The sequence below is a fragment of the Rhinolophus ferrumequinum genome, chromosome 2, assembly GCF_004115265.2.
Source record: "Rhinolophus ferrumequinum isolate MPI-CBG mRhiFer1 chromosome 2, mRhiFer1_v1.p, whole genome shotgun sequence".
Taxonomy (NCBI): domain Eukaryota; kingdom Metazoa; phylum Chordata; class Mammalia; order Chiroptera; family Rhinolophidae; genus Rhinolophus; species Rhinolophus ferrumequinum.
In genome coordinates, this window is record NC_046285.1 from 76226015 (window position 1) to 76252732 (window position 26718).

Genomic DNA, 26718 nt, shown 5'->3' on the forward strand with positions numbered 1-26718 from the left:
AAATGTAAATATAGCATACAGAAACATAGGGGATGCAGCAAAAAGAATACTAAGAAGAAAATTTATAATAATAAATGTCTGCATTAAAGAAGAAGAAAGATCTCAAATAAACAACCTAAGTCAGAATCTCCAAGAACTATGAAAAGAAGAAAAAACTAAGCCCTAAGCTCGAAGAAACAAAATGATAAAGATTAGACCAGAAATTAATGAAATAAATACTAACAAAGCAATAGAAAAAAATAAATGCAACTCATAGTTAGCAATTTTTTAGGTAGATCACATTATAATAATTAAGTCATATAAGTTCATGTAAAAATTCAAGTTCAGTGTGAAAAATTTCAATACCATTTTTACTTAAAACTTACCAAATTATTTCTAAAGTAGAGTCAAAGGATTACGGAATCTAATAAAGGTTGTTGAGGAAAAAAGTCAGTTTTATCTCAGTTGGAGTTCTATTCATTAATCTTGGGTATTATTAGCAACACTGGAGAGGTAGGCATGACCTCTTTATATAGATTTTGGAGTGCAGCTTAAATTTACAGTGGCGTACGTAGAATCACCTGGGATACTCTTCCATAAAAGGTATAAACATGTTGGATCACATGTACCTGATGAAACTTCTGGATATAACCAATGATTTCTAGTAAAAGAATAAAAGCAACCAACTGAAAACAAAACAAAACAAAAAACAGTAAAATAAATGAGTTGTGGAAAGAGCAGAACAATGGAAATTACAAAATAAATGTGGTATATCCTTTTTTACTATTTCTCACTATGATCTACAGTAGATCCTAGGATTGAAAATATTCATTGACGGTAACTTCACTGAGTCTTTTTTCCTTATGAGTAAAATATAATTTGGGGCAAAATGACTAAATGAAGTCCCTTTTAACTCTGAAAATACCCATGATATATGTTTTGCAAATCTTTATATTTCCTATTCTCTGCATTTTCTTTATGCACAATGCCCTCCTATATACTGTTCATGGAGAAGACTGTTCTGGCAGTTACTACATAATCCTAAAATATGATGGGAAACATGCAGGTGATGCTATGTCTTTTAGGTACTTGATTTACCTGCAAAAGGTCAATCCTCTGCTAACACACAGACTCTGACCTTGGAATTTATATAGGTAGGTTGGGAGTAGGGAATTTTCTTGGTAGATAAAAGAGTAAATCATCTCTTGTCTGATGGGGTTGGGAGGGTTGGATATGAGAGAGAAAAATAAAAAGTTGGGGTGGTGGAACGATATATTGGATCTGGAAGGGCACAAAGCCAGGTAAACACAATTTTTTAATCAGAAAAACAGGCTAAACCACCATGCTCCACAAAGGTAAAGCTACACAATAGGCCTGTAAAGATGAAGAGGAAAAAACTTCCCCATCACTCTAAGAAGCACTGAAAATATATTTCTATGTGTTTTGGACTGTTTCTTTACAATTTATATAGGATCCCAAGGCTGCTCTCTTCTCTGTTTTTACTCTCCATTGCTGCTGGGGTGGTTGGAGAGAAATCACATGCATTTATGTAATTAAAGTTGATATCAGGTTACCTTCATTATCACTTGTGCACAACTTATGAATCTGACAGATAAATGTCTGACTTAGACACACATGATTTTTTTTTTTTAATGAGGTAAGGGTATAACTTTATTTTCCCAGATAGATAGATGTTTCCATGTGAACTAAATGTAGAATCTCTTATGATTTTATATATGTGGGTTTGAATCTTATGTTTTTTAGGCTTCCAGAGCTCATGTAGCTTTTCCAGATTTCTTCAGGAATTCCACAGCAGAGTGGTGGGAAAGGGAAATTATAGATTTCTACAATAACCAGATGAAGTTTGATGGCTTGTGGATTGTAAGTCAACATTTACTAATTTATATTCTAAGTTATTAATGGTGTATTGATCATACAAAGTTCTTACTGGATTCTAATAGTGTCAGTAAAGTATTCCTTGTGAAAATCAGCTCATTTCCTTTTTCCATAAAGCTTTCTTTTGCAAAGGACTACTAATATGCAGTTTTATGTATATGAATGCTATTTCCTGAATATTCAAGTAGAATATATTCACCTTGACCAAGTAACCAAAATAACCTTTATTTCTAACTATTTATAAATGCTTATAAACATTTATTTTATTTTCATTCAGTGTAGGTATAAATCTCACACTCAACTCTGTCTTTAGTGTAAGAAATCATAATCTACATATTTGGCAAAATTATCTCTCAAACAATTTCTAATTATAGGTGTAAATTTAAAAAGTGGGTAATAAGATTTTTAATAATATAATTTTGAGATAGCATAAAAAAAGAGTTTACCACAAGTAAATAATTTAATACAGGAGATTTTATATTACACTTCTCTAGATTTTTGGAGGTGACATTTCTTTGTTGATTTTTTAAACTGGTAAACATTAATTCACTCATTTTTCTATTTTTTTTAAATTAAAGTTTATTGTGGTGACAATTGTTAGTAGAGTTACATAGGTTTCAGGTGTACAATTCTGTAATACATCACCTACATATCACATTGTGTGTTCACCACCCAGTCAGTTCTCCTTCCATCACCATATATTTGATCCTTTTTACCCTCATCTATCACCCCCCTACCTCTACCCTCTGGTAACCACTAAACTATTGTTGAAGAAATCTTTATAAAGATGCTACTGTGTGCAAGCCTTGAAGATATAAAATTATATAAAGCACAGATTTTTTAATTAATGGGAAATACAGGTTTGTTTGATTACAAAGTTATGTACTATAAGGGATTCTATTAAAACTATCTCCAAGAATCAAAATTTGATCCAGAAAAGATAACGTTTTTTCAGGTAGACTAATCACCTTTAAAAGGTAGCTAATTTATTTATTTAGATGACGGTCCCTTTATGTGCAGTTATTAGGATCCTGAAATATGTGCTCCATAGAGATACCCTTTAAAGTTTTCTGTAATTGTAAACTATACCTTGTGGTTCTTAAAACTACAAACCATTTCTTGTTTTTTTAAGAAATTGATACAAGACTGGTTTTGAGGCATGAGTGTTGGAGGGAAGATGTGGGAAAATATTCACTGTTATAATTTAAGTTTGTGTGTGTGTAGAAAACTCAGAAAAAAAAACACTTTTATATGTATATTATGTCTACAGAGGAAAAATAGGACATTTTATATTTGTCAAAAGAAGACATGAATTGTAAAATGTTAAACACTGAGCTAAGCTAAATTCTTTAGTATCATTGATATGCCTTATATTTTTGCTTTTTAGAATAGTGAATAATTATTATTATTCAAATATGCTGCTTTAATTTATTGATTCTGAATTAGTTCTTTTGAGAATATATATTCTAAATTTGTTTCTGTTTACTTCTCTCTCTCTCTCTTTTAAGGATATGAATGAACCATCAAGTTTTGTACATGGAACAACTACTAACCAATGCAGAAATAAAGAGCTAAATTATCCACCTTATTTCCCAGGTACAATATTATTGTTTGCCTTTGATGTTATCATATTATTATCATTATTTATTTATTAATTAGGTTTATATACCTTATGATGTACAGAACAAGGTTTACATTCCCAGTTCTCACTACCCAACTACATACTGTACCACATTTTGATCCATTACCAATATTATTTAATTGATTTAGGAAGAAAAATTAAGAAACATTTTTATCTATATGAACACATTTCTAAATTTGTTTGAAACTATTACTTTGATTTTCTTAAGAATATTCCCAGATCTGAAAATACTCAGTATTCTTTATGACAAAAATATAAAGCTTTTATGAATTTCTTTTATAAATGTTTCTTTACTAGGAAAAAAAATGAAAGAATACAAATTATTTTGGTTGTCCCTGACCTGGGAGAGAAATATCCAGTCATTCAGTGTTTATCTTCATACTGTCATATAGGCAGTAAACTTATAAACTGTTAACATAAAATGATGGCAAATCTTTGAAAAATGCACCTTAAACTGTGAACAAGTGAATCAAAAGGTAGTGTCGGTATAGCACTTGCCTGGCTATTAACCTCAGTGCTTTAGGTTACCTAATTATTTTTTTAAAACTATTTAAACTGTATTTCTCATCAAAATGAATAAAAACTCCTATTGTTGATTTTTAGGTGTACATTTATTTTTCTGGTTTTTATTAATTCATGTCAATTAGTAACATTTTTTGTTATCTAATATAGTAAAAATTTTTACATATTTTTCAGTCACAATTGTAACTATGATCAATGACAATTATAGACTGTTTTTCATTTGTAATTAGCAAAGACAAAGTTTACAGATGGTTAAAAAGTTAATAATGTTTTAAAACAAAAGTTAATGTTTTTGCCAAAAGACTATAGTTACATTTTATACATTTTAATGTAGAGAACTTTATAATATGTTAATATTTTTCATTGGTTCTCCCTAGAACTCACAAAAAGATTTGAAGGATTACATTCCCGAACTATGTGTATGGAAACCGAGCAGATTCTAAGTGATGGATCATCAGTTTTGCATTACAACGTTCACAATCTATATGGATGGTCACAAATGAAACCTACTTATGAGTAAGCAGTATTCATAATTATCCTTTCTGACTCTCTCTTATCTTTTAGGTATTAGATTTAATGTTACCTACTTTGAGTGTCCTCTGCCGATCTTGGTAGCACTTTCCTTTCCAATGTTTTCTATAGCTTACTTTGTCCTTCATGATATTTAGAATAATTGTGTTCTCATTCTTTCTCTCTCTCTCTCTCTCTTTCTCTCTCTCTCTCTCATCTGTATCACTACTTTGAATTTCCAATCCATGTCCTAACGAATCCTGAACCATTTTATATTGTTCCCCACCTTGTACTCAGCTCATAGTAGCACAGTGCCTAACAAATAGTAGGTGCTCAATGAATAGTCTTGAATGAATAAATGAGTAAAAATATATAATTTCATGTAATTAATTAAGACATTAAAGCTTGGCTAAATCAATTATTTAAGCCCATTTTTAGCAAATTAGAGTATGTGTGAATGATCTTGAGCTTCTCAAATTTTAATGTACTAATTAAACAAACTTATTTAAGGCCAAATGATAATGGAACACAGGCCATTTTTTGAGTAAGAAATCTTTTTAATCACTGTCCAATAAAACTTTCTGCTATTATAGAAATGTTCTATAATATGGGGTTGTCTAACATGGTAGCTACTAACCAAGAATACAATGACCAAAATGTGGAGGCAGCCTGGGTGTTTGTCAATGGAAGAATGGATAAAGAGGAGACAATACATATGTACAATAGGATATTGCTTAGTCATGGAAGGGAATGAGTCCTTGCCATTTACGGTGGGATGAATGGACCTGGAGGGTATGGTGCTGAGTAGAGTATGTCATACAGAGAAAGACAGATGTAGTATGATTTTGCTTATATATGGAATCTAAAGAACAAAATTTACAAACAAACAAAGCAGAAACAAACTCGTAGATACAGAGAACATTTAATGGTTTCCAGATGGGATGGGAGGGGGTTAGGGGTGGGTGAAAAAGAGGACAGGATTAAGAATTACAAATTGGTCGTTGAACAGTAGTCATGGGGATGTAGGGTATAGCATAAAGAATGTAATCAATAATATTGTAATGATTATGTATAGTATCAGATGGGTACTAGATTTATCAGAGTGGTAGTTGGGAAGGGTGAAAAAGGTACACATTAAGAAGTACACATTGGTAGTTATAAAATAGTCATGGGAATATAAAGTAAATTATAGAGAATATAGTCAATTTAATGGTAATAACTATGTATAGTGCCCAGTGGATACTAAACTAGTCAGGGGAATTAACCTTCTTAAATTATATAAATGTCTAACCACTATGTTGTACATCTGATATTTATATGGAATAATATTGAATGCCAACTGTAACTGAAAAATTTAAAAAGGAGGGAAAAGTGAAGGGGAAAAAGAGGTTCAAATTTCCAGGTATAAGACAAATAAGTCAGGGGGATATAATGTACAGCATAGAGAATATAGACAATACTATTGTGATAGCATGGTGTGGTGTCAGATGGTGGCTAGATTTATCATGGGGTCACTTCTTTAGATATATATATTGAATATATATATTGAATAATGTTGAATAATTATGGTGTATACCTCAAACTAATATAATTACTATGTTAGCTATATTTTAATAAAAAATTTAAAACAAAACAAACAAAAACGCCCAATAAGAATACTTCTGTAACACAACATTAAAATTCTATAATCTAAATTTTCCAAAGTCAACTGGCAACAAAGGACAAACTGTCTTATGATTGAAAGTGTTTATTAAAATTCAACTAAGTTCGTTGTGACTAAACTGTTTGTAAAGTTGGAATGTGTAAAGTTGGAATGTGTCAGAAATATTTAGAAAATCTGTAATTTTAAATTATATTTTAGTGATGACAAGTGGTATCTCAAATAAGAAATATTCTTTGAAAGGTTACAGAGGATATTTTTCTAAGGCAAGAAGTTAGATTTCTCTTTGAGAAAATTATTTTGGAAATGCTTCATGCAGAATTATTCTCAATCAAAAATCTAACAAGGCACATGTCAGTTGTTAATTTAAAGCCTCAGTAAAAAATTTTGCAAAAGTAAGACATACAAAGAAAACAATCCTTTAAAAATATGTATTTCTTGCATATAAACACAAAAAGAATTTGTGACAACTGTGTTTGTAAATAATTTTTATAATAGTTAAATAAATTTAATTTTGTTTGCAAATTAACTAAATTTAGAATATATTTTCATGTACATTTTAAAATTCATAGTTAATTTTTTAAAATTCTCTGTATATATGCATTCATTGCTTGTTAAATGCCAGCAGATATATGTGACGCATATCAAATATATTAATGTTCCTAAATCGACTGGATCTTTTATTTATAGAAAATAAAAAAATGAATATGATTATCTTCTATGACCTTTTTAAAGAGAGACATACATAAAAGTAGAAAATTTTAAGTTAGTAAATACAATATTATTCCTGTTATCAACATTTCAGTATATCATCTTATGTCTGTTTAAAACATTTTTAGTTTCCTGTAGTTTTGATTTGAGCTATTCATTACTTCAAAAATTTCTCCAAAGAGTGAGGAAGGGAGAAAAAAAAAAAAAACAAACCTGATTTGTAAAATCCATTCCCTTGATCTGCCTTTGAATAGATTCCATTCTTGAAATAGAACATTTACTTTTATTTTTAAGACCAGGAAAGCCTTGCTCTCTTTAAACTTGCCTCTATAACAGGAAGTATAATAGCAAAGATTCCCTTGAGAGTAATGCTAAGATTAAGTGTTGACAAGTTATAATTGAGAAGGGTTGGAGCAATCAATAGAGCCTAGACCTTTATTCAGGAGAACACATTTAAGTAGAATAAAATGAGTTCATTAAGTAGAATAAAATGAGTTCATAGAATAAAATAAAAGAACTCACAAAATGATTAGTAAGTTGATTTGATAATACCATTATTTATTAACATGTATTCATTGAACTAATAAATGTAAGTCACTTAGGTATGTTAATCTGGTAAATGCTGGATGAGAAGAACGATATCCTTTATGCCTGTTAGGATTTTATAGTATACTGTGTTTCCCCGAAAATAAGACCTAGCATGATTTTTCCAGATAACATCCCCTGTACATAAGCCCTAATGCGTCTTTTGGAGCAAAAATTAATTTGGAGCAAAAATTAACCTGGTCTCATTTTCGGAGAAACACGGTAATGAGAGAAAATTCATATAAAGATCTGTTGTAATAAGAGACAACATAGATACCATAAGTTAAATCCTTTTGGACATATCTGAAGAAAATACCTCATGTAAAGACTCATGGATCCTTCTTCATTTATATTAGTGCATTGCAGAAGGCAACTGGCAAAAGAGGAATTGTTATTTCTCGTTCCACATATCCTACTGGCGGTCAGTGGGGGGGACATTGGCTTGGAGACAACTACGCACAATGGGACAATTTGGAAAAATCGATTATCGGTATGTGAAAGTCACCATTTTTCATTATTCTTTTGAGTTTTCTATTAGGTATTCACTTTTGCTGGTGTTAGTTTATATACTTCAGAAGTCTGTCTCAGAAATATGCTTTCGGCATCGTATTTTTTTATTAGTAGAACAATGTCAAGGTAGTGGGTCAGAAAGCAGAATCTGGGATGCTGTGTAGAAACTAATGATATCCAGCTATTTTATTTTAAGAAAATAATTTCATCCCTGTTTATCTCAGTTTCCTGGTAGGAAAGGACAGGAGATGGAAAAGATAACATATAGAGCTAAGAATAAAAATGGGTAGAAATTCTAGATTCTAGGGAATAAGAATCACTCATTGATGCTAAATAACAAAACACTTCAAATTAAATTTTTTAAGTTTTCTGGCAATGGTTGGATAAATAGTGAATGAGACATAATTTTAAAGGGGAAATGGATACTTTTCTGTTGCATATCCAGTCTTAAAAATGCTTTACTATTTATATTAAGATTCGAGGAAAACAATCAATTTTTAGAAATAATCCTTTAAATAAAGAGCAGGGATATCATATGCATTCTATTTTAATGAAGTGATCATTCCTCAGTGGATTTTACTTATTAAGGATAATTCCATTTGTTTCAAATGATAAGACTTATCACTAAACAATTACGGAGATAGTCTTTTATTATAAAACATGAAACCAAGGAAACCACTACCACTTTCTTCTCGTACTATAAGGTGTTCATAACGATTTTGTTCTCTAAATGTGTCACCTTGCAAGTTTCAAGAAAGCATACAGTGTCTTATTTTTATAAATGTCCTTAACACTATAAAGTAAAAAAGTATGAATATTATAAGAATAAATGGTAGAAATGTATTTTAATAATCTGAAAAATGTTTCATTGAATTAAAGATTGAAATAGAACATCTTCATAAATAAAAAAAATATTAAAATATATGAAATAGCTTTCTAAGATTTCTTTCCCTATTTTATTTTTTAGGTATGATGGAATTTAGTCTCTTTGGAATATCATATGTAAGTAGCTCTATTCCTTGTATCTTCACAACTTGTAAATATTAAGAAACAAAATTAATTAAATATAACAATGCATTTTAGACTGGAGCAGATATCTGTGGTTTCTTCAACAACTCAGAATATCAGCTATGTGCCCGTTGGATGCAACTTGGAGCATTTTATCCATACTCAAGAAATCACAACGTTGCACATACTAGGGTATGTAACTGCTGCATTTACTCTCCTTCCTTTCACCCCACTAACCATAGAAGTTTAAGAATAGAATTCACCCTCCCTGACTAATATCCAGATAAATGCTTTGAACCTCTGTACATTTACTGAGGATCCCTAAGCCCATCATTTTGAGAATTTGGGCTTAGGGGTCCTTGTTTATACTTTTGGGTTCAAGATTAAGTTGGAATACTTACTGCTGTTCTATATAATTTTGGAGCAGCTAGGGGGAAAAAACTGCCTCTGGAACTTCTTCCAAACTGGAACAAAATAAGATAGTCAGCTTCAAACTACATAAATGGAAATGAAAGTCATTTGAAATACTGGTATCAATGCATGAAATAGGGAGATTTAAAAGACAAATGTTAAAACAATGAGTTTAGAGGTTGAGGGAGGAAAAGGAAAAAGGGAATCATGAGGAGTTATTTCTTTGTAGTAACACAGCTATATACTTTATTAAATTGTCTGGAGGAACTTTTGAGTAAAAGGGGAGACAATATTAAAAATTACAGAAAAATGCGAACAATTGGACCTGATATTTCATTAAGCTTTAAATTTTATGATACTGACTTTCAGTGAAGTACAGAAATTAGCAAAAGCACCTCATGGAAGGCTTGTAGACAGAGCTAGTCTTTCAAGGGTGAATTCTAGCCCTAATAACTGAATGGTAGAGCTCACAATGTGTTTAATATCTTTATGTCACTCTTGGGAAATTTTAGACAGAAAAGAAGGGAGGGTTTATTTTATAAATTGCAAATTAAAATCTATATAAGGTAGGAAGGCAGCATGGGACCATATTTTGGAAGAATTTGAAAGTTGGGCAACAGAGACGTAACTTGATGGAATAGGAATATTTTAAGAGGAAAATTTGTTTTAAGTATTACAATCTAGAAAGCTGTAATGTTGGGAGAGTGGGACATGTATCAGTAGAAGTCTGAACAGGGATTCGTTCAATAAGTATTCATTGAGAATCTACTAGTTAATATTTACAAAACTCCTGTCCTACTGATGCATATAATATAGGAAGGATAAAGATAATATGTAAGTACGTGTATATTTATATTTATACTTATTTATGTATTATATTTAATATATATTTATATAAAATGTCAGGTACAAATGTATGCATATGAAGGAAAAATAGAGTAAGCTTAAGTGCTAGAGGTTTATGAAGTTTCTGTTTTAGAAGGAGTCTTCAGGGAAGTACTCCTGGATAAAGTGACGTTAGCATTAGATCAGAGACTTGAGTGGGAGAGAGAAACCAAAATAAATGTATGGGGAAAGAGAATTACACTTGGTGGGGGGAACTAGTGAAAGACCCAAGATGGGAAAGTTCCTGGAGTTTTTGAGAAAGTGAAATGGAGAAGGGAAAGACTAAGATAGTATTTCTAAATAAAAATCTAAAGAACAGAAGCCTCAATTCAAGTTTAATTATGAGGTAATGTAATTGAATTTAGGAACATATGGTTTAGAGTTAAGTATATGCTATGTATCAACATTTTAAAACCTTAATGATATCAGTGAAGTCAATAACAACAGATATGATCTTTGTCTTTTTCTTCTTATTTGACTTTGAAACTAGTAACAGTAAGATCAGATATAGCTTAATAGTACTTGGAACATTTAATTTGTAAGATTATGCCTAGCCTAACACTGCAACTACCAGTAATAACACTCAGTCATCACTTAAGCACTCTTACTCCTGATATCTAGAAAAGTTGGAATCTTAAGGTCCTATTCCTGTTGATATCAACAAAAAACATTTCCCTGGAGTTATGTCAGCCTTGTTTGTTCCCCTGGAACAAATTAAAACATAAAATACTAATCACTTTGTGTATTATTTTTAACCACTTAGTGCAACAACATTTTTTAACAGGATTTTAATCTTTCCAGTATCGATTTTAGTCTTTTTATCTGGAGTGTATATTCTAGAACAGACTGGGGCATGTTCTTTTCTCTTGCCCAATGTTAATTAGGTCTTCTTCTATACTATTAATTCTTTATTACCATAATTTATTCATGTTTCATGAGAAAACACAATGTAATGTATAGGGTTACCACGATGGGCTCTGCATGTCTCTCTTTGTTTCAATCCACTTTTGTATAGCATTTTATTTCTCTCCTAGACTTTTTGCCCCTACACTGAGTATCATCATAGTTGACAATGTATTTGTCACCTATTCAAATGTGAACTGCTTTTTGCATATAATCACTTAAACTAAATTAAGCCATGGGCTTAGCTTACATTCTTTTTATTAGTGTGTTAATATTATGCTCTCTCTCTCCCTCTCTCCATTCTATTAAATAGAAAGATTATTGTATAAGATTTTTCTGAAGATAGTTTACAGCACATGACAGTGAATTAATATTATTTCTTACTTTGTATTCTCCAAATACATAACTGAAAATTATGCTTTAAACAAAGACAAAGTTTATGACTGTTTCAACTTGCTTTGTTTCAGAGACAAGATCCTGTTTCCTGGAATCAAACTTTTTCTGAAATATCAAGGAATGTTCTTAATATTAGATATACTTTATTGCCCTACTTCTATACACAGATGCATGAAATTCATGCTCATGGTGGCACTGTTATTCGACCTCTTTTGCATGAGTAAGTACATTTTTTTTTCCTATCACAGATAGCTTACGTTTAATTTATTCAATAATGTTTAGTATACAATATACACTATTTTATTTTATATATTTATATTTACAATATACAGTATTTTAAATTGGAAATTTTCGTTGTTATTTTTATATACAAGGTATGATCAAGAAATATTGTGAATGTTTAAATTTAAAAAAATGTATTATAGCAAAAGACACATTGCCATTAATCACTCTCAAAATACTCCTCCTCACTTTGAACAGATATATCCCTTCGTTCTTACCACTTTCTGAAACAGTTCTAGAAGTCCTCTTTCATGAGTGTCTTTACTTCAGCCTCCATCAGGACAATGCTCCGTGTCACATGTTGCTTCTGGCAATTTTTTGTCAAATACAAAAATATTATGTGTCCTCATCCACTTTATTCACCGGATCTGGCACCATGCAACTTCTGGCTCTTCCCCAAAGTCAAAATGACCATGAAAGGTAAACGTTTTTAATCGATGCAGGACATCAAGGCAGCTACAACAGCACAACTAAGGACATACATGAAAGAGGACTTCCAGAACTGCTTCAGAAAGTGGCAAGAATGATGGGATAAGTGTGTTCGAAGCAAGGGGAAGTATTTTGAGGGGGATTAATGTCAATGTATCTTTATTGTAATATTTTTTTCATTTAAACATACACCATATTTTTCAATCACACCTCATATAGTTTGGGCTAACAAACATTTTCATAAATAAATATGCTAATAAACATACTATCCTATGTCATTAAAAATAAAACGCAGTAATCAGTTATTAAAAAGTAATTATTCTCCTTAGGAATTACTACTGTATACCAGGTATCATTCTAGATGATTTACATAGAGTATTTTTGAAAAGTTTTCAACATAATAATATTATCTCCATATTATGATTGAATTAACTGAAGTTTACAGCAGTTAAGCAAATCTACCATATATAAATTTCTAACTGAAGACCTTCTCACCTCTTCCTGGATGTGTGCTAATGGGGTACTCTAGAACAGTTCTAACATTCTCCTTAGAAAACTGTTTTGGATTTACTTCTTAAAGCTCAAGCTGACATATGGCCAAATCTTAAAATTCTGTTGTATGGAAAATAGTTGCAAAAATTGTATCCTGTTTTATGTTTAAGACAAGTAAAGCTGATTCTTATTGTGGATGTTAAAAAAAAAGGAAAGCACAATTCAAACAAAAATACAACACCACCAAAATAACCACACTCTGAAATAATCATAGTGTACCTACCTTTTTGTGTACTCTATATTACCAGAGTAATTAAATAAAGTGATTTGTTGTATCGCACTATTGGCAAACCAGTAAAAAGTACACAGCATATATTTACTCAAATGAAATAGTAGTACCCAAGATAAAATTACCAATGTAATAAGTTGATCAGTATTCCTTCAGTTCTAATAATAGGATAAAAGATTCAGCTTCCTAAAAAATGAGATTTAAAAATAAAACTTATTCCTAGGTTGAAATTATCCTCTCTAGTTGCTTTATTAAACCATAATCCCGTCTTTATTTCTGGTAACATTTTATTAATCTCTTACCTCTTTCATTTCCAGACTCTCCACTTTTGTCATCTCCCTGTAAAATTCCTAGAACTGTTAGATTGTAGCTCTAGACTGAGACCTCAACCAGAAACCTTGTTATTGACTATGCAGACTCTTGTTCTATTGAGAATGCCTGGGGGAAATTCATGGAAGAGTAGACCCAGCATTATGTCTTGGCATTAATCTCAGTTTATAGTAAAACAAACCAACACAAAAACAAAAGAACAAACACAGATATTCCATTTTAATTAGAGAAAAAATGCAGACATTTAATAGTGTCTAGTCTCAAACCATAAAAAACAATTTTATTTTTTCCTGTCATTTATATCTGAAACTCAGAAATCTATTAACATATGGAAGAACATTTAAGGATGTGTAAGTCCACTATTCATGAGCTCTAATTTAAGTAGGACAGGGAAACTTTTTTTTTTTGGTAGAATTTTTATTTATTTATTATTGAGGTAACATTAACAAACTCTTTTTAAAGTTACTGAATCAACGTGCTTACAGCATGCTTGTCTCACATTTCTCTTCCAGGGTGTTTATAATTTTTATTTTCTACTTTGTTGGTCTTCTACTAAGCACAGTTAATATTTGTACCTCCATGAGTTCTCTTCAAAAATGATTTCTCATTCATTTGGTCTTACATGTTTAATCACAATTGTCTGCATTTTGTTAGGGAGTTTACTCATAGAGCATTGTACTGCACAGTGAATTCCAAATCATAGAATTGTTTTTGATTTCTTTGTAGATTGATTTTCATTTCAATCCACAAAAGTCCGTATTCCAAAATATGGTTTAAATGCTTATTTTATGGTATTCAGAAGAGATAAAGTGCTTTTTTAAAAAATTATTTGTAAATATTTTGTCAAGGTTCTATAATGAGAAGCCAACCTGGAATATATTCAAACAGTTCTTGTGGGGCCCGGCATTTTTGGTTACTCCTGTATTGGAACCTGTAAGTTCTACCACATATTTTTGTTCACAAAATAATTTTCCCCTAACTTATGTTTTTAATGACTGTATCTTTAAATTCTAGGATACTAACGTTGTAGAAGGCTACGTCCCTAATACTCGGTGGTTTGATTACCATACGGTAAGTAATTAAGGAATTTTGGGGAATTAACTAAACAGAAATGGGTAACAATTTGATCCTAACTTTTCCATTAATGATATATTTGGTTTACTTCTCACTTAAAAAGAGTAAGATATTTTTTGCTAATTATAGCTGAACAAATCAGCACACAGTGAAAGAGAATTAATTTATTCTGCCATAGTTTGTTATGTAGTCATTGATTTACTTCACCAAGTAAACATGGAAAGTACACATTGTAAAGCAAAAGGTCATTGCCCTTTATTGGATAGACAAAGTAATCATTAAAGGTAATGCAGTCCTTCCAATAATAATGTATGTGGCAAGTCAGGAATAGCTTTCATGACCTTTCCAAAACCCACACATTTTCTGGAATGTAAGCACCACAAAAACAAGTAGTGGTAAATTACTTTCAAAGCTATCAATTAACTAAGGACTAAGTATATGCTTTAAACAACATGATATTCTGAACAAACTTTTGTGTCTGTTTTAAAATTGAAAGTGTGTCATTTAATTTTATAAATATGTCCCGTCAAGTATCAATATTGCTGATGACTATACTTCTTGCTGCTTTTGTTCCTCCTTCCAACCCTCTCATTTCCAGGGCCAAGATATTGGTGTGAGAGGAAAGTTTAATAAATTTGAAGCTCCTTTATATAAAATAAACCTACATGTCCGTGGTGGTTACATCCTACCATGTCAAGAGCCTGCTCAAAACACATTTCATAGGTAAGTGAAGTGTTTACAGAGCTCAGATTAAGTTTTAAGATATATCACCTACAGTTGTCAAGTACTAGGAAGAATCTGTGATTCTACCCTACTTCCAAGCTTACAAGTTAGCCTGCCAGTTTCATGGATGCTGTATCAAAAGCAATGACCTTTCTTACACATGGCCTATCCAAAAATGTGACTTTTATGTTTGCTTCAGTTTTCCCTGTCCCTCAAGTCCCATGAGGGTGACATGGAGTTTCCAAGGCAGATTCTACACATCCAGGAGGTTTGTGTCAACAGCTAAGGGACTCCAAGCTTAGGGAAACTCAGTTTTTTGTAGTGGGCTATAAGCAAACCTGTCCATTCTTTGCTTTGAAGGGAGACATTATCTTTATTATACTAGACAATTTTTTAATTAATTAAAGAAACACTGCCCTGTCTTCCAATACTGTTTAATTTAAAAACATCCTTTGAAGTATAGTTCAGAAGAAAAACTGTCAGTGCTTCTGTATGTAAGATATGCAGAAACTTGAGAGACTCATGGAAATTTATCTTCAAACATGATATTCCTTCTTATAGTAAGAAAGTTTAATGGACTAATATACCAACTAAAATTTAATGGCCTCTGTCTAAATATGCAAAGGTATTGACAAATGAATGTCTTATATTTTGAGTGATTGCCTTACCTAAGTCCTCATTGTTTTCTCTGCCTCTGACATATGGAGAGAAGTATTGTTTACTTTATGAAAACATAATTTTTAAATGAACATTTTAAAACTTTACACAAATATTGCTTAGAGGACTTCTCTTTCCTTCCATCTTTTCTGTCCCCCCTTTTCTGCCTGTCTCTGTCAGTCCTGTGAAATATCCCCTGCCTCACTTTAGTCTATGAAAATGTAGATATCCATTGGTATCATTACTGTTTCACTCTGCTAAATCCACTGCTATCCACCGAAGAACCAAACATGTTCCTTAGTAGCCTTGTCTTATATAAAGATGACTGATAACTCAAATTTTCTATCCATTACCTTTCATAACTGATTATCTGTTTAAGACTCTCTCTTCTTTGCCCCAGAGTACTCTACCTGATATTCTCTTCTCTCTCTCATTCAGCAATATCTCCGATCTATCAGGGATACTGGGTCCACTATGTCTCCTGTGACTGATGTAAGAGTGAATCTCTTATACCAGCCACAGAGTCTCCATTTCCACTCTCTAAATTCCTGGCTTAGGCATTCAGATTCTAGAGGACTTAGTCTCTCTTAGTCTTCTCTTCTTATGCTGTATCCACTCTCTTGGTGATATTTAGGCTGACAACCCTAGTTAGCGTCAATAGTCTCTTTCTTTTTTCTGGAACTCTCCAGATCCATGTCTGTCAATATTCTACCCTGGTATCGATTAAAGATGAGGAAAATTGGAGGGGACCATTCATAGGTTGTTCCTTGAAGAATCCTTTTGTTATGAGAGAGGAGTGTGTGTGTGTGTCTGTGTCTGTAGGGGGTAAAGGAAATAGGATATTGGATTTAGGTGTATATACAGAAGGTGCCAAAAAATGTATATACATTTTAGGAAAGGAAAACTGTATTCAAATTGTAGTACTCAATATATACTGATAAGAAAAGGTGAATACAAGTCACATTTGACTTCTTCAATTACAAGAAGTGCTCAAAGTGGTTACCATCAGCATCCAGACACTTCTGATTATGGTGACCTACTACTTGAGCAACGTTGACCAAAGTGTCCACTTGTATACATTTTCTGGCACCCCCGTTATGTATATGTATGTGTGTGTGTGTGTGTGTGTGTGTGTGTGTGTGTGTGTGTGTGGTAGAACACAAGTTGTGAAATTGTTTTTAATCTCAGGTTTTAAATGTTGGAAAATTGTAGATTAAACCAGATTTTTAATGTTGATAATAAGGTATACTTATCTTTTACCCTAGTAAACAGAACTGAAATGCATACATATATATTCATATATATATTCATGCTAAAATATGTGAACATCTTTACATGGAAAATACAACTTGCTATGAAGATATAAACTACATATTCTGGATATTGTAGGAGGCTTCCAAAGCAGCACATACAGCCTTCACCATTTGGCATTAGAAAAGGCAAATACCTAGGCATAATTTGTCTAAGAAATCCTTCCTTAGCAATATGAAGCTGTCAAACCACCTCACTTGTATAGTGAGCGTGAAAGCAGATATTTAATTCCCAGACAAGCCTATATAGTCACAGGCTTGAGCGATATCACCCATTCCAAGGATAGGACTTACAACTTGCTGATTACTCTCCACATTCTTACTACAATTGCCAATGATAATTCTGTGGCTTATATATGGAAATGTGAGGAAGGCTTAGACATGAAAGATAAAAAAAACGCTGTTAAAATGTTTCATTTTTAATGGTCAAGGATTAACAGAAATAATAAATATATGAATAAACTTTATATGGTTTTAATTATTATAAGTGAGGCCACTTCTGATTTATTATAGTAGATGAACCCTTGAGATCAAAGGACATGCATGATATTTTTATTAAATATAGCAAGAATTTTCTGGTTTATATCATTCCATTAAATCATGAGAAAAAGGAAAGGGCTTTATTTTTTTGTCTAAAACAGTTTGCCATCTCCTTAATTGATATTCTTACTTGTGTTCCCTCATATACTTACATAGATGTCATATCATAACAAGACATATGCTATTCTGTAAACATCAATAAAATGATATTCCTCCCTTATAGTCGAAAAAATTACATGAAGCTCATTGTTGCTGCAGATGACAAACAGATGGCACAAGGATCTCTGTTCTGGGATGATGGAGAAACTATAGGTGAGTGTTCCATTTAGTAGATAAATGTAATTGGTAATATACATATTATAACATTACTTTTATGTTACCTATTACTGTACTTTGGAAGCTAAATAAAAATCTAATAATATTATTTAAAGCTAAAATAGTTTAATAAATAGTTGAACAACTTTAAAAATAGCATTACAAATATTTAAAGACTTTCTTCTTATTCTAAATATTGTTAATCTCTAGGGTAAATGTCTGGATAACTGGAAGAGTTGGGTAGGCTAGGATCGTATATCGATAATTTTTGTACTCCCAGAAGCTAGCCTAGCGTTGTTCATATAATAGACATTCAATATTTGTGTGGTCAACTAGGCTGAAAACCTATGTTCCATGCGTGTGTAGTGACCCATAAGGATGCCCCCAAAGCATATGATAGTCCAGAAACAAAACTCAAGTTTGTTTGACTACTGAATGTGTATCGCTTTGCACCATTGTGTGTTTTGTTTTTTGTTTTTAATATACAGCATTTTTGATTAAAAAAAATCAGGATTTAAACTTAATTCTATATTTACTCCACGGTTGTTCCTGAAGACCAGACTGAACAGCTGAACTTTTAGTAGCATGTGCTGTGCTGACACTTGTTATCAGAATCACCTAAGGTAGCTTGTAAAGAAGGCAGACTCTAAGGCCCATCCAAATTCCATTCATTTGGGAAGAGGTCCAGAACTCTGTCTTTGAGTAAAATGTCCCAAGGTGATTATTGTGCTGTTAAGTAAATACTGGTGGAGGATTAGGTTTGCAGTACCAGCTCTGCTAGATGAGAGTTTTGAACATTCTCTTGATACAAACCTTAGTCATAAAACTAATATCTGTGTGGAATTGAAGTTCTCATGGGACAGTTCAGTGCAATTTAAATAAATTATGCACATATGAGAAACTTTTCATTAATAGCCAAGGCATGTATTTTTCATGTTTTCAAATAAATCGTAGTTAAATGGTCTGCAACCATAAAAAAAAAAAAAAAGAATCTGTTAGTAAATAAAGTATATCAGGAAGTTGACATAAAAATCATATGGTAGTAATAAGCAAGACTCTTAAACAAACAAACAAACAAAACTCTTCCTAGTAATCTGTGATTTAGAAGTAGAAAAAGCAGTTTGTTATAATGCTATGCTTTAAGAGCCCTCACCTTCATTATTAACACATTAGCTGAGGTCCTACTGAGTTTGCAGCCATTCTTTTCTACCTGGGCCGAGCAGGATGCACTTTGAATTTTCTACAGTTTCCTAGGACTGTAAAGTTGAGGTATGCACAATTTGCATCCTTGTCTTGGGATCCTTGAATCTTACTATGTAACAAATTGAGTAAATTCATTCTAACAGCAAGGAAGACAAAGCTTATTTTAGAATTATTTCCTCCAGCTTTTCCTAATAAACTATATGGATGAAGGGACTTGGTATGGCCTTTACCCCATTGAAGTCAAAAAAATTAGAATTGTTAAGGAACCTCTGATATAACATTAAGCGTACAGCATTTGCATCATATGGGTACCAGAAGGAGAAGAGAAAGACCAAGGAATTGAACACATATTTGAAGAAATAATAACTGAAAACTTTTCTAACCTGGAGAAGGAAATAGATATGTAAGTCCATGTAGCGCAGAGTCCCAAACAAGATGAACCCAAGGAGGCCACACCAAGATACATGGTCATTAAACTGCCAAAGATTAAAGGCAAAGAGAGAATCTTGAAAGTAGTAAGAGAAAAGAATTTTGTTATGTACAAGGGAGCTCCCATAAGACTGTCAGCTGATTCCTGAACAGAAACTTTGCAGCTAGAAGGGATTGGCATGAAATAAAGTGATGAAAAGCAAGGATTTACACCAAGATTACTCTACCCAGCAAAGCTTTCATTTAGAATCGAAGGACAGATAATGAGCTTTGCAGGCAAAAAGAAACTAAAGTTCATCACCACCAAACCAGTATTACGAGGAATCTTAGACTTATTTAAGATGGAAAAAAAAAAAAAAGGTAAAAAAATACGAATAGTAAAATGGCAATAACTATATACCTATCAATAATTACTTTAAATCTAAAGGGATTAATGCTCCAATCAAAAGACATAGGATGGCTGAATGGAGAAGAAGGCAAGACCCTTAACATATACTGCCTACAGGAGACTCACTTCAGATTGAAAGTCATACACAGATTGAAAGGAAAGGGTTGGAAAAAGATATTTCATGAAAATGCAAATGCAAAAAAAAACAGTAATAAAGCTGGGTTAGCAATAATTGCATTAGACAAAATAGACGTTAAAGCAAAGACTAGCAAGAGACAAAGACATTTCATATACAATAGCCAAGGAAGCAACCTAAGTGTCCATCAGTAAATAATTGGATAAAGAGGAGGTGGTACACAGACACACACACACACACACACACACACACACACACACACACACACACACAATGGAATATCACTGGGCCATTAAAAATTTACTATTTACAACAGTATGGATGGACATAGAAGGTATTACACTAAGTGAAATACGTCAGTAAGAGAAAGACAAATACTGTATGATTTCACTTACATGTGGAATCTAACAAACAAAATAAGTTAACAGTCAAAACAGAAACAAACTCATAGATAAAGAGAAAAAACTGATGGTAGCCAAATGGGGCAGGGGGTTAGGGAAATGGGTGAAAAAGATAAAGGGATTAAGAAGTACACACAGGCAGTTACAAAATAGTCATGGGGATATAAAGTAGTATAGCATAGGGAATATAGTCGAAATATTGTAAAAACTATGTAGGATGCCACGTGGGTACTATACTTATTGGGGGCTCACTTCCTAAGTTATATAAATATCTAACCACTGTGCTGTATACCTGAAACTAATATAATGTTGAATGTCAACTGTAATTGAAAGAAAAAGTTAAAAAAAAAGCCATAATGCATTAGTATAAAAAGAAAGAACATTTTAGACAGAATATCATTTAATTTTGGTATAAGCAAAATTAATCTCCAATTAAGCAATGTTTCAGAGGATTACTGAATAAAATGGTGGCATGTATAAGTCAAAAAGGGAATTAAAATGCGTTTTTTTTTTAACGTATCCTATCACTTGTTTCAATCATGCATTTGACTCTACTTTTGCCTTTCTGTCATATACTCCTTTGGTTTCACATAGGAACACAATGTCAGAAGTCAAGGAAAACTGGACTTGATTCCAGACCTTGATAATGCAGATGTTCCCTGACTTAATAATGGTTCCATTTAGGATTTTTTCGACTGAGCAATAGTACGAAAGCGATACACATTCAGTGGAAACCACACTTTGAATTTTGATGTTTTCCTGGGTTAGTGATAGGCTGTGCGATTCCCTCCTTATGCTGGGCAGCGGCAGCCAGCCACAGGATCACGATGGTGAACAGCTGATACTCTGTAGCATACTGCGTTGCCAGCATTTTTGTAATATTGCGTTTTGTGTTTTCTGTATTCAATAAATTCCGATATTTAACACTTTACTGTAAAATAAGCTTTGTGTTGGATGATTTTGCCCAATTGTAGGCTAATGTAAGTATTCTGAGCATATTTAAGGTAGGCTAGGCTAAGCTGTGATATTTATAGTTAAGGTGTATTAAATGCATTTTCGACTTACTATATTTTTAACTTCTGATGGGTGTATTAGGACACAACCTCATCATAAGTCAAAGAACATCTGTAATTAGTTGTTTCACTTTTGGCCACTTATTTAATCTCTTGAGACTCACTTTCCTTTCCTCTTCTATACGGTCGGAGTAATAATAATGCATATTTCAGAGTAGTGTGGTAAAGTACTTAAAATTTGACAAATAATAAGCACTTAATACATTATAGCTGTGAGATTATTTTGTAAACTAATTTTAAATACAGTAAGATTACATTTTATATAAAGATATGGATATAAACACTATGCTTTATCAGTTTGAATACAGTTGACCTGTCATAATCTCTAAATTGCATATTTTTTCTCAAATGACATTGAAATATGTTGCTAACATGTTCATTTTCCTTTATAAGCATTATTTCATTGTCTACTGTGCCCTTCTAGAACACTCTCTGGTGATTCATTTTTCGTATTTCAGTGCTCCTGGGACTGTGTTTGAACAAGTTAAATAAACTTAGAGAAAAATTAGATATGCATTGTTTGTTTTGGTACCCTTTATAGTGGGAAAGAGCAGTAAAGTATACTAATATTTAGTATTGTTCTTCTTTGGAAATATAAATATGTCACTTATTTTTTTCTCTACAGACACCTATGAGAAAGACCTATATTTCTTGGTACAATTTAATTTAAACAAGGTGTGTATTCATATCAGATCATTTATATGCAATTGTGTTAAATAATAGTTGAAGTTTATGCCATGTTTTATGTTTATTTTGTATTTACATATTTTATATTTAGTATTTAACATAACTCACGAATAAACAATTTGATGCACTAAGAAATATTTTGCTTATCATATATATATATATAATTTTTTAAAGATTTAATTACTTTTTCAAATGAAGGATTTAAAGTATTTATTTGTCTTTGTAGACCACTTTGACAAGCACTATATTGAAATATACTTCCCTAAACACAAATGAAATGAGGCTTGGATTCATCCATATATGGGGAATAGGAACGACTTCTGTTAATAAGGTTAATCTCATATACGATGGAAAGGAAGAATCACTTAAATTTACTTCAGAACCAGACAAGAAGGTAAGTGACATAAGAAAATACTTTTTAATGGAGCTATTCAAACTGTCTACATAGATACATTTTATTTCTCATCACTAAAGAAAAATAGTCAACTATAACCTTTCTTGTTTATTTTCATTAAGCTTTCATATCTATTTCCATATTATCATCTTTGGTAACCTCTCATACAAAGCAAGCTAATGGCACCCATTTTAAAATTGTCTTGACATAATTAAAGCAAGATTAAATTTACCTTCAACCTCTAAACCATTGTCATCTCTATATGGTAAAGTGCCTCAAAATTTATTTTTTTTAAATAAAGTGTCTGCATTTCAACTTTTAATATGTCTTAGATAAAATATATTTGAAAATCCTTGCAACTTTAATAGATTTGTCTATTAGCACTCATGAATAATTTGATATACAGGTGTATGAGGATATAATTCACAGATTAAACAAGGAATCAGAATTCTTATGTTAAATTCCCATTGCTGCCAGTAATTAGCTTTTATCTTTGAACTAATAATTTTAGGCATTCTTTTTCTTTCCAAGTAAATAATAATATGCAAGTAAACAATCTCTTAACCTCCTTCTAATCCTAAATTCTGTGAATCTATGTAATGTAAAGGTAGATTTCAAAAAACGTGTTCTAGAAACCAGCTGTTATAATTGTTTGGTCCAAGTTTAAGGCTACATCTGCACTGCTAAAACTGTATGAGTGTGGGTGCACATACTTGTTTGTGTTTAAAATTGAATGAAAACAACTAGCTATTAATCAAACAATCACTGAAAATGAATTTAACTTACACAGTAGCTATTTGTTAGCCTGACTTCAGCTAAAAATGTAACAATTGTGTCTTGGACACAGTCTTAGGTCCTTATAGATTTTATGGGATGTGATAGTTGAATGTCACCTGAGGGGTCATTTTATCCGATTGAAACTTAACATCTGTCCTATTGTTACTGCTGTTTTGTAGTCAAGTGGGATTTCCCCTTTAATGTGGAACTGTCTTAATTATTATTTTGACATTAAAATACTTTTATTTCTTTAAATGATATCAAGGTTGGGATATTAGAGTTTTGTACATTTAATGTCCTTCCTTGCTAAAATAAATGTTGATAACCTAGAGCCACACCCTCATTTTTCTTCTCTTTAAAATTTTACTGGTTTTTAAAATTCCAGTATAAGGGAATCACTGACTTAGTCCAGTGATCTCATGGCAGACCAGAAACAGTCCTTGAAAAGAAAAATTAATTCCCCAGGAATAGTCAATGGTTACAAATCACAATTAGAAATCAGTTTTGTTGAAATACCTGTATTCGGCAGATCGAAAATCCATGTTTGCCTTATATATTTTCTTACTCTTTATTTGCTATTACAGTGGTAAAAACTAAAGCTTATAATTTTTACTATAAATAAACTGATAGTCAGTTGAACAGTGGTAAATATTTTAACATATCAAGTATTATTGCAAATTCAGTTTGACCAAATACTTGGTATAAAAACACCATTTATAAATAAAAGTTTATTCCACTGCTTTCAAACACATTCACAAAGAATTTTAAGTATTAAGATGAAATTTTTTACAATGTTTTATTATTTCAGTGAGTCCAAAATAACATATTAACTTTACTAACAGTGGAGTGGCTCCTTCTAAGTATATTTAAATAAAACACATTTTTATGAGAAGCTACTGTTTTCCAAGTTTATAGATATATGGGAATAGGAGAAAGTGGTCAGTTTCTCTACTTGATTGTCCTTCTCCATGGGTGTTGGAATTATATGCAAAGGATGATTTAATTGCTCTGTCAGTACAAGTTTTAAAACATTTTCCTAGCAGCAGTTGTACTTAGTTGCCTTTTGTCCTGGTACTAAAAGCTTTGTGATGAACTTACTACTTTTCACTTTGATAAAACAAAACAAAACAAAACAAAACAAAAAAAACTAGGTTAGATTTTAGTGTAAGATGAATCAGTTTCAAACCAAACTAATGGATATTAAGAAAATCATTGAAGTTTAACCTTTCAAACTCTTCTATAAAATGTGGGAAATAAGTAAAAAGATGCTGTGTTTTAGCGAAGAGTACATTTTATAAAGCTCCTAGGAGAGTGTCTGGTACTCAGAAAGTAGTGAAGAAATGTTGATTTTCCTTATCTTGCATATTTGATGATTGAATCCAAACTTTCTGAGCTAAGGCACCGAGAATATTGGAGAAAAAGAAGCAATGGTAAGGTCTAATGAGATCATCATATAAAACTATTACAGGTGATTGACTGCAGCTGCTCAGTTGGTCACCTCCAAAAATATTCCCTATATGGTCTGATTGAAATTCTGTCCAGTGAGAGAAAGTAACACATTCAAAGTTGGTATCATTGATAACAAATTCAGCATCCCAAAATCTTTTGACATTGTCATAAAAAGAAACATATTTCTAATCTAAATTTGTGTGTGCATGACTGGATAATATTTCAACGTGGGAAGTATAGAGATTTATACAGTGCAATTATGAATAACTCCATATGTAGGACTCATGGAGAAAGTAACAAATCAATACTTAATAGTCTCAGTTGTTCATTCTCTTTTGAGAACCATTCCAGTTCTCTAGGATTTATTTTCATCATCTGTATAATGGGTTAGTTGGGTGAGATTATTGCTGAAATAGTTGTGAACTCTGCAAGAAAAACAAAGTACATCTTGTTTACTTAGAGAACATTTATTTATGGAAATAGTCTTTGTTGAAAAATGTTTCTGATTAAACAATTAATTGCCATTTTACTTACTTTTAGATTTTAAATATCGATCTGACAGTGAAAAATGTTACTCTAGACAAACCAATAGAGATCAACTGGTCATGAAGATTACCATCAATTCCTGTTGCCAAAAGGAGATTAACATCCGGATTTAAGTTTCACTATACTTATAATGTTTTCTCTACATTGGTTTCATAATTGTATAAAATATGATTTTCATGACATCTATCTAAAGTTATTGCATAGTGTACATCAAAATTAATGCTAATTTTATTATATTATTGTGGTCTGGATTCATTTTCTTAAACATATGTAGTAGGATTAAATAGTTCTAATTACCCTTGTTAAGTATCAGATAAAACTGTAAATTATTTACTAAATATATGTGAAACTAAGATATAATTAAAACAAGTGATTTTTTTAATTAAGTGAAATTTTTGTGTAATTGTATACAATATTTTCTTCAGTTTAGTAGATTTAAGATATATACCAACAGTTACCATCAGATTGAATGATTTCTTAGTATGCATATTTAATTAGGAAACAGAAAATAAGATGAATATAAGCATGCAACATAAATTTTCTCTTTATTTTCTAAAATGAAATTGTGTTATTTTGGGTTACTATAACATTATGCTGTAATTGCCATAGACTGAGTGGCTTAAACAACCAAACATTTATTTTTCACAATTCTGGAGGCTGGGAAGTTCAAGATCAAGGTGCTGACACATTTGGTATCTGGTGAGGGCCGTCTTCCTGGTTTACAGATGGCCATCTTCTTATTGTGTCCTCATATGCTGGAGAGCAGAGAGAAAGGGCATGAGCTTTCTGCTGTCTCTCTTATAAGGGCACTAATGCCATTCATAAGGGCTCCACCTTCATGACCTAATAACCTCCCAAAGGTGACATTTACATTCAGTCCACAGCAGAAATCCAATTTTCCTTTCTAGCTTTGCTTTATATATAGGAAAAAAGAATATTGCTCTCTATTCTGTGTTAGTTAGTTGAATAATCATCATTCATTCATTCATTCAGATTGGAGGACTCTTGAAATCATGGTCTAAAATTGCATTCATTGGTCATTCTTTTAATACTTAGGTTGTTTTGAATTTACTTAATCAACTAGTATCTGTAGTTTGATATAATTATTTTCTAACTAAATAATTAAATATTGTTACAATGGAATATTTAAGATAATTCATAACTTCAGAATATAAA

At 31.7% G+C, this 26718-nt stretch overlaps 1 protein-coding gene across 1 annotated transcript in view; it reads left to right on the forward strand.

The window, feature by feature from the left end:
• SI (sucrase-isomaltase) overlaps positions 1–25867 on the forward strand; it is an 87792-nt gene extending 61925 nt beyond the window's left edge. Inside the window, exons 35-48 of the mRNA XM_033121483.1 lie at positions 1744–1860; positions 3384–3471; positions 4417–4555; positions 7862–7995; positions 8983–9017; positions 9099–9215; positions 11690–11838; positions 14289–14373; positions 14455–14511; positions 15113–15237; positions 17968–18056; positions 22315–22364; positions 22603–22770; positions 25537–25867. Coding sequence (XP_032977374.1) covers positions 1744–1860; positions 3384–3471; positions 4417–4555; positions 7862–7995; positions 8983–9017; positions 9099–9215; positions 11690–11838; positions 14289–14373; positions 14455–14511; positions 15113–15237; positions 17968–18056; positions 22315–22364; positions 22603–22770; positions 25537–25605 — 1422 coding nt within the window. The 3' untranslated portion in view covers positions 25606–25867. The remainder of the gene's footprint in view (positions 1–1743; positions 1861–3383; positions 3472–4416; positions 4556–7861; positions 7996–8982; positions 9018–9098; positions 9216–11689; positions 11839–14288; positions 14374–14454; positions 14512–15112; positions 15238–17967; positions 18057–22314; positions 22365–22602; positions 22771–25536) is intronic.
• The last annotated feature ends 851 nt before the right edge of the window (positions 25868–26718 follow it).